Source organism: Solanum dulcamara, chromosome 6 (assembly GCF_947179165.1).
Source record: "Solanum dulcamara chromosome 6, daSolDulc1.2, whole genome shotgun sequence".
NCBI lineage: Eukaryota > Viridiplantae > Streptophyta > Magnoliopsida > Solanales > Solanaceae > Solanum > Solanum dulcamara.
In genome coordinates, this window is record NC_077242.1 from 8,322,801 (window position 1) to 8,333,007 (window position 10,207).

General features: G+C 31.1%; 1 protein-coding gene across 1 annotated transcript; it reads right to left on the reverse strand.

The window, feature by feature from the left end:
- Positions 1-6,978: 6,978 nt before the first annotated feature.
- LOC129892428 (scarecrow-like protein 32) lies at positions 6,979-8,742 on the reverse strand. The gene has a single exon (XM_055967994.1). It carries the CDS (start codon positions 8,564-8,566, stop codon positions 7,271-7,273), a length of 1,296 nt encoding a protein of 431 aa, XP_055823969.1. The 5' UTR covers positions 8,567-8,742; the 3' UTR covers positions 6,979-7,270.
- Positions 8,743-10,207: the final 1,465 nt, after the last annotated feature.

The window sequence follows — 10,207 nt, forward strand, 5'->3', positions numbered from 1 at the left end:
TTTTCATTTATATATCAAAACAAAAAAAGGATAAAAATTCACTTATTTTCTTGAAAAATAGTTTTTCCTTTACAGTAGACACGACCATACAATAATTCACTTATATCAAACAAACAAGTAGAAATTCATTTATTTTCGGAAGTACCTTTCAATTCGAATTAAAGTGGACAACAACAAAAGTGGAATTCTAAACTAAAGGGTCCACAAGAAACAAATAAGGTCCACTCGTTCATGGTAATCTCATATTAAATCCAGCCATTATATATATGGTGTTGATTCGTTTCGATTTTATGTATTATCAATTTGATTTATTAATTTTTGATTTATTGGTTTTGGTCATTAACGATTCGATTTTTGATTTAACCAATAAAAAAATATTTATAAAATAATTATATGATTTCTTCAACAATTTGATGTGATAAGACAATAACGTAACTTTACGGAATGCTCATAAAATAGATTCAAGTAGTAACTAAAATAAAAATAATTATACAAGTGCAATGCAAATAAAAGAACTAATACAATAATGTGAATTGAAGGTTAAAGAGATTGATATTAATATTTAGTATTTACGTAGGGGTAAACTAGTTACCTGTTTTCCAATAACCCAATATTTAAAAACCAGTATCAAACAATAGCATGATAATTTTTTTTAATAAACCCATTAAAAACCGATTAACCCAATAATCCAATAGCAATAACCCAATAACATTTCTTTCGGTTCAATTTTTCTACCATCCTAATTATATATATGCCAAAATCAAAATTAAGTGATAACTATATATGTGTGTGTATATATATATATAAGATATCACAAAAAGAGATTTTTTTTCCTGTTTCAGATAAATAATACAAGTAAGTAGAACCCGCAATGTATTTGCCAACCTATTTTAAATCAAATAATTAATAATTACGAAGTCAAAGATAAATACAAAGTTACCAAAATTTAGGGAAAATCACGAACAAATAATTAGTCATCCTTCTTTTAAGGAGAATCGAACAGAAAAATCTATTTTTGAAATATCGGATCTATAGAGATTATTATTTGATTCTCCTATCAAGTGTAAAAAATAAAATTCTATTGTGTTAAAGTATATGTGCAGAAATTTTTTAATAAAAATACTTTATTTGTTTATCATGTGTTCAGATATTCAATTGAAAAAGTATACAATCCAAATATCTAAACCTTTAATCTCAAATTTTAACGATTATCGATATATTCAACGTTTAGAAAATGTGGGATCAAATGTCAGCATATCATAGCGGGGCAAACATGCAACGTTAGTGTCATTACTTTAGTTCGGATAAATTAAATGGAAGCTGCGTTTAAATTCTTCCATGTTGAATTGATTATAATAATAAGCTAATTATAGTTATTTGTTGATGTGATTTTCATAAAGTAGTAAGAGATTAATGCAACACAAGTTTGAACTTTTAAAGCAGATAAAGATTCATAATAACTATTATCAACTACCCAAATTCCACAAATTAGAATGAAATTTTAAATATGGTCACGCTTTTGTATAACAATCATTCTTTATATAACAATATTTTATTGTGAAACATATTAAAAATCATCTAAATTTGGCACGAATTATTAGTTTTAACTCTGAACTATTGACAACTTTAAAACACCCTTTTACTTGACTAACTGAACTTAAATATGCCCCGATCTTGCAACATGAGTAAAATACACCCCTAAATTTTTGCCAAAATTAGGAGTGATTTAAACAGTTCTCTCGACTTTTTATTAAAAGTCTCATGCTCCTACAAGAGTTTGAGACCACTTGTTATGTCATGTGGTGTATCTAAATTTAATTAGTCAAGTAGATGAGTGTTTTTAAGTTTGTTCAAAAACAAAAGTAATAATTTGCGCTAGATTTAATGTGTTTACGATACTTCTCTCTATTTTATTAGAATAATCATATTTTTTAAAGCCGATTAATACTGATATGTTATATGCTGTTATAAAAAAAAATATGCTGTTATAAAAAGATTCGAATGTAATTGAACTCAACTAAAGTTTATAACAGCCCACTGGACACAAGATAGCCCACCGCCTAATATTTCAGCCCACTTACCTAATTAGGCTAAAAATTGCCGATGATTACGGGCCGTTACTATTCCTAACGTAGCAGCAACGTTTGTTTAGAGATCTTAAACATTTTCAGCAATCGGCTAAATTTTGTGGGTCATTTGCACAAATGTATTTATTTTGATGTGATTTTCAATTTTTCCCCCCTTAAATTTAATTATTTTTTAATTATGCTCTCCAACACCTTAAGTTAAAAATAAGTGGATGAAAATTTTTGACATTAAAATAATAAATAATTTTCTCTCGATATAAGTTTACATTTTTGTATTGTAATATAACACAAGTTATATTGTTTAATTTCTACAAAACTTACGTCGATTGCAAAAGTTCAGTTCAGAAATCACAAGTAATGTGTAATATGATGTAATACCTTAGAAATTACTAAGTTCAGATCAAGTCATGTGAAGTAGAGAAAATTCTGAAACTTTGAAGTCTGCTGAAGTCTGAAATTTACGGATGCTATTTACGGCCCGATTCTGATTTCCACGAACCTTTTTACGGATCGTAAATCCATTTATGTGTCGTTCTGTCAATTCGTAGATCAATCTTCAAAAACTTCGTTTTAAGTTTGAGTTTTACGAACGGAACTTACGGTCTGTAAATCAAACTACGGATCGTAAATGGTGCCCGTGAAAGTTGTTGAACAATTTTTTAAATCTATGTTTCTTTTGCCTTTTTTTCACTATTCCTAAGCCTAAGCCACGATGATTTGACATTCTAATTAGGGACTTTCATGTTTAAAATTTAGTCTTTACCTCCCAACCTCCTCAAAGTTTAGAAACCATAAGAAAAGCAAAAACTAGGGTTTCAAAGCTTTCAAGCAAGTTAAAGCAAAAACTAAGGTTTCAAAGCCTTCAAGCAAGTTCTTCTTTCAAGTTTCGTTCACTCAAGTATTATCAACACTTGTATAAATGTATGTTATTTTGGGAGGACTATAGCACCGAGAGACACAGATTTAGAAAATTCAAGTTCCATAACTACGTGGCATCATACGACTATGTTTTATTGCTTTGTCAGTTGACCATTTGATCCTGAGAGGCCCAAATTAGTGGATCCACATAGATAGATAGGTTATATACTCTGGTAAGGTATAGAGCAGTCCCTCCAACTCGGATTATAAGTTGGACATCGTGATCTCACATGGTGTATGTCGATTATAAGAAACTCCTCAATTTATGCACCTTTTTACGATATGCTTTTAACTTTATATGGTTCATTTTAAGTAGGGGTGTACATGGATCGGGTTGGTTCGGATTTTTTACAAACGAAACCAAATCATTTGTGTCGGGTTATAAAATCTATAAACCAAACCAAATCAATAAAAGTCGGGTTTTTCGATATCAATTTTTCTCGAGTTTTTCGGGGGTTTTCAAGTTTTTTCGAGTTTCTCGTATTTTTCATAATATCTAATAAAAAGCACAGAGCGGTGCTTCTTAAAAAGAGTTCTAGTACAAAATATCAACATAAAAGATGGATGCAGAACACTGTTTGAAGTTTTAACTTTATAATATAACTTTGTAAGATGGGATTTTTTTGTATATTATTTAGATGAGCTTCTCAAGTCCAAATCTAAATGTAAGAAAGAAAACAAAAATTATGAAAAAATTTTAAATTTTTTTTATAAATTATATTTTAATAAATATTTTTATGTATAACATAATTTAAAAGTAGTATATCTATAATCGGGTCGGTTTGAGTTCGGTTTGATTTTTTTTAGTTAAAACCAAACCAACCCTATAATGGCCGGGTTTTTTTTTCAAACACCAAACCAAGTCAAACCAAACCACTAGTCGGGTTTTTTTTACGATTTGGTTCGGTTTGTCGGTTTAGTGCGGTTTATCGGTTTGTCCTGTACAGCTCTAATTTTAAGTATGCTATTGTATGTATATGATTATGCAAGACCACTGGGTTAGACTCAACCTTATATATGCTTTTGAAAGACGATTTTTAAAATGATACTTATGCATGAATTTCAATTGTTTTCTCTTCAATTCTTTCACTAAGTATATGACCTAGAAATCTTATTTCACTGTCCTTGTATATGCCAATTTATATGATTATGCTAGTGCCCATTCCACATATTGAACATATACTTCTCTCTGCACTGCATCCTTTTATGATACAGATTTCGGCGTCCATTCTCATACTCGTGGCTAGTGAGGTTGCAGCACTATTAGTCCACATTTGGTGAGCCCTCATCATTTGAGGACTCTATGGATTCAATTTATTAGACTTTCAATTGTTTTGTCATTTGACTTTGAAGTAGTTGGGGGTCATGTTCGGACAAATTTATTTCTTCATTCAAATTAGTAGAGGCTTTATTTAGACATTAGTAATGTAGTCTCATGGATCTCTTAATTTTTATTATTTTCTCTTATATTAAACATGTGTCTAAGCTTCCGCGTCATTTTTAAGGAGTACTGCTTAGGTATGCTATGCCAAGGGCTAGCCTGAGATCACTTGTGATTTTCAGTTACTATGTCTCTGCTGGAGTGTAGATTTAGGTCGTGACAGAGGAATAACTTATTCCTACAGAACTTATGCCGAGCGAAATAAAAGTTCTCTAAACTTATGTTAAGCGAATTAGATACTACACAACTTATGCCTCATAAATTAGTTTCTACTTAACTTATGTTAGACAAGACAAAAGTTCTCCAAATTTATGTCCAACGAAATTAAGTTCTAGATACACGCCTTTGGCACAATTTTTTTTATTAACTGAACAACAAAGAGAAAAATTAAAAATCATGGGCAAAAATTAATGACCACTCTGAAATAGGGGAAACCCGTGCAAAGACTTCAAAAAAATATTCACTAGACTAGCTATATAATAATACATATTGGCCTAAAATTATAAAAATAAAAATTTAATTTATTTCTGTTATGGGTATTGTTAAGAATTCTTGTAGATCAATTATAATCACTAAAAATAGTGAGAAAATAAACGATGTTATAAGATTAGAGTAATATAAAAGAAGAAAGATGAACAAAATATCTTAAGAGGAGAGTGTGGAGATTTCACATTCAAGATTGTACTCACATTTATACCTCTATTTATGTTAATATACAGATGGTTACAAAATAATTGTCCTAAATATGACATTAACCATCAAGTCGTGGGAAAAAAATCACGGGATGAATTAATCACAGCGTATGCCTAAGTTGTGGCATGACGTTCTAGATGAATTTTTGGGCTTACAGTTGTAAAGTTTAGCACTTTTGCATAGCAATGTATCTCCAACATGTATATATGTGTATACAGCAATGATATACATATAATGTACATTTCATATAAAGATATGTTGAAATCAACGCAAACTCAAGAAGAGAGTTAGTCGGTTATGAGCCAGGAAGAAAGTTAATTGCTATTGAACTAAACTACATTGAAAAGGAATCCAAATATCTATCTATGCACAACTCAATATCTAAGCTATTCTCTCAGTCCAACAATAATTATCCATTATTAATTTGACACAGAATTAAGAAGTAGTAAATGATAAGGGTAATTCTATCAAATGAATAGTATTTAATAGCAAGGGTAAAATAAACACATCATGATAAATTATTTATTGGTTTTATATACTGGACAATTATTATTGGACATCTCAAAATAGTATAATGGACAAGTAAAATTATAGAGAGAGAGTAACTAATTTGTATAAATCTCCTTTAACTAACTTCATTAACCGCCTAACAAATAATTAGTGTACTAACTAACTATGCCATGCCATCAATCCATTCACGAGTGCGCCGAGTCATCAATCCTTGTGCAGCACTCTCATTCATCAATTTTTATTTTTATTTTTGATTTCCCACTTGATTTTCAGTGTCTGCATTGAAGTCCGATTATATTTGGATTCACGCCGCATAGGGCCCCTCGGGGGAAAACAGTTTCTATCAAAGATTTTTTCATACTCAAAGTTTGAACTCGAGACCTCTAGATAAGAAAGGAGCAATCCCATCCAATACATCACATTTAAACAACTAAAACGTTGTCAAGTTCTAATGTAACTACCTTTTGCTTTCATTAGTAAAATTTATTTTGTTGGCATTCTGGTGTGTTTACTTTCTTATACTTTAACATCTCTTAATGAAATTTTTTGCTCTGTCATTAGTAAGATGCTCGTGTTGTCCCTTTCTCAAAGCCTTAGTAAATAAGTCTGTTTCTTGATCCTCTGCTGCTGTCTACTCTGTTCTCACAATTCCATCATGGACTTTTTTTTTCTAATGAAATACAAATCTATATTTATGTGTTTTGTCCTAGAATAAACTATAGGGCAATTGAACTTCTACATTCAACTCTTTACACAGTTCAACTTAATTAGTTTTATCAGCTTAATTAATCATCTTCCCCGCCCACGTCCCCCCTTAGGAGTTAGGATAATGCTTTATTTAATGTGCACCTTCTTGCCTCCAAAAGTCTGTGAGGACTATTTTAGGAGTATTATTTAAAAATAATTAAGCTTTGAATAGCAGGGTATACATGGCCAATCGATGCCATTTCTAAATTAAAACATAGTGGCTGATTTTGGTCCTCATACAAAAGACAACAGGTGATAGGATTTATTCAGAAGATGCAAGTGCAACAACATAATTTAAAATATGATTAATTTTTTTGGTCGCATATGTATAGTTTAATCCTTCTAGAACTAAAGTTGAACTCATCTATTCAGAATAATAGATGTGATGTCGGAGTTCTATTATTATAATAAAGGTATTTTTTTCGACATGATGCACCTTAGTTGTTATAATAGTTTTACCTCGACATTGCATATGTTATTCTAAAGATGTCATTCTTTCTTAAACTAATATAACAACTGAATATTCCAGTAAATCAAATACTCGATTACTACTACAACTTAAAAAAACTTGATATGAGTACATGTTTCTCTCTGTTCCTCAACTTTCATGTGACATTAGTATGGCACAAATTGACAAATAATATAAAGTGGCATGGGATGAAATTAAAGTTTCTCTTAGATTCCTATCATTTAGCCCTTGTCAAATCTAATATTTTCACATCTCATCCAATGGGCCACTTAATTTGAGAATGAAACTTCATCTCAAATTTGGCCCTTTCTAGCTAGCTACTCTCTACCATTATACATTTATTAAAAGACCACTTGGAAGTAAAAATAAAAATATAGAATTTAATTAGCTACTTTTTATTATAAGCTACTCATGAATCCTCGTGTCCATATGGGGTGGTGGGACTATGACCCAAGATGTTGCATAGACAGAGTTATGACCTTTCCATGTTAATACAAGCATGTCATGTTCCTCTTTTTTCATGCCCCATCCACTTGCATGCTCATCCAACAATGACTTCACTTCCTTAATTGTTTCTTCACTGAAAGGTACACTCATGAAACCACTATTTTCCATCCTTTGCGAGAACTTGTTGCAACTCTCCAATCTCTCTATCCTTTGGTTCCCTTCAAATCCAATAATGTTCTCAATTTTGTGGCCAATATCAGCTTCATAATCTAGCCTTTGTCTACTATCCTTAGGCAAGAATGTCTCTAATGCATCAAAGGGTATCCATAGATAGTTGAAACAAGTGGCTATTCTTGATGTTAAAGTACTTGAGTTTCCCAAATCACAATCCTCATCAACAATAGTCACAATACAAGGGTTTAAATCCTTAACCCTATCAAGAAATATGTCACGCGAAGAAATTACACCCTTATTAGTTTGTTCATCATCATGCAAGTACCTTAACCAATTTTGGCAATTCACGACCAAAGCTTCATCATCTGTAATTTGAAGAGTTGAAGGACTCAATTGGCTCAAGAACATGTCATAGTTCAAGTCTTCAATCACATGGAATTCAAAAGGGACATCTCTAAATTTCGCAAAATTGGCCAAACGTTGGCCAACTTCTTCACTTGACACATTGAGCAATGGAGGAACTTGTGGTCTCCATGAAGGCACCGATATTCGGAGTGAAGGAGGACCCTCAGGCCTCTTAGCAATTGCATCAATGAGAGTTGGCCATTGCATACAATGAGTGATACTAAAATCTAATATGTGAACTTTTTGGTGTCCTTCAATGGCCTTAAAAATAACACTATTTGATGAACAAAATCCAAATCTATGCCATGGGATGAGATCCACATACCCTGCTAGCTCAGTCACACTCATTAATCTCCTTTCAAGATTACTACTTCCATGAAAATTTGTGGCATTAGGACAAACCCTAGAAGCCCTTGAAATTAATGCCCTAAGGAACCATGATGTGAGTCTTTGATTTGGATCCCCATTTGAAGAAGCCAAATTATTGAGCACCCACATGACTTGTTGAGCCAAAGTTACATCATTGTTGTCTAAGGCACTTGCACAATGAAGTAATAGTTTTTCCAAACATGCTCCATCAAGGCTCCCAATGCATCCTTGTAGTGCCCCTGCTAGGGAACTTTGAGACTTGTTGAAAAGGCTAGGGTTTTGGTGGGGAATGGTTGTAGAGTTCATTGAAACTTGACTCTACTAATGCTAAACTCAATAGAATGGAAGCAAGGACTAAATTGAATGTGAACTACGATTGATCAGATCAAGTCTTATCGAAATAGGATTTTCATTTCGTAATGGATGACTAAATATTATATATGAGGAATTAAAAAAATATGTAAGGTTTTGTTTTATTTACGTGCATGGAAGTTTGAAGAAAAAGGTAGAGAAAAGGAGGAACCATTTGTGTATTCCTTCAGACTGGAGATATATCTTATATATATATAGATGAAGCAAGGGTATGTTTAAAATAAACCAAGAAAAGAGAGGGATTAGTGAAAGACTACTTATATACGGCTAGAATATATTCGACGTATTTCATGAATATAGTATCGGAGCAAGCAGAGAGCCATAATATTAAATAGAAATTCAAAGATCCTGAACAATGAAAAATAATCAGGTATGCAGGTAAAGAGACGTGTTAATAATATAATTAAATAAATAAAAATTTATTTTATTTAATAAATAAAACATTTAGATAAGATAGTACCTCATTTTATTTTAACATTTCCCTTATCCAATTACGTATTTCCTTACTCGTTTATTAGCAAACAAACGGAATTTGATAATTGTTTCAAACAAATTGTTTCAAACAAATTGTTTGTTTGATTTGAAAATATCTAGCTATTTGGACCAAGGTAGAACTCTAAGTTCACCCTATTAAATTAGATTAATTAACGTGCATGTAAAATAAGGACCTAGTCTCGAAAAACTTGAAATCTAATTCAGACTTTTCCTTCTTTTTTTTTTCCATTTAAGTTCAATTGGAATGAGAACTACACCAACTACTTAACCATGTTTTCTTTCTTTTTTCTATTTGAAGGAAATTCAAATTTGAATACTCTTTGGTCTACAGAAAAGTATTACTTTAGAAAACTTCATCAAGTAAGTTAATTACCAGATTTTGCTAACAGCCAAAAGTTGTGGAGTAGTTATTATCCCATCATCCTTAATTAGAGATTCGGACTTTAAAAATTATATAGTCTATAATAAGGAGTATTTTATCTTTAAATTGAAACTTCAGAATTTGAATTAGTCAAATCTTAAAATAAGTATTCATGATAAAAAATAAAATAAAATTGCACACCACCCCACTCATGGAATGATAATATTCCCTCTTAATCTCTATAAAAACAATTGGCAAGTAAGTTGCCGCATTCCATGTTGAGTGCCATGCATTTTGCATTAAATGATTGTTCTACCTTTAACAGACTGAATATAATTTTAAGTAGAATATTGTGATAGCGCTTTTAACACATCTAGAACTCACCCTCGTTCTTTATTTTTTTGAGCCCGAAGCGAAATTAGAATTTAAAATATATAAATTTAAAATTTTAGTTTTTCTTATATTATTAACTTTTAAATTAATAATTTATATACATTAAATATATTATTTAAAATAAATATAAAATTTGAATCAAAATATTAAGTTCAGTTTAATTTGTGCACTAGCTCCGCTCTTGTTGGTACGTAGTCTTCGCAGGACACAAAAAATTTTGGCGTTATTAGTCATGAATACTTACTTAAGATGGAGAAAAGGTTAAAAAAGCAGCCTTAGCCGGCCATTAGTTTGTCGAATTAAGCTAATGATGGATTACTAAAACT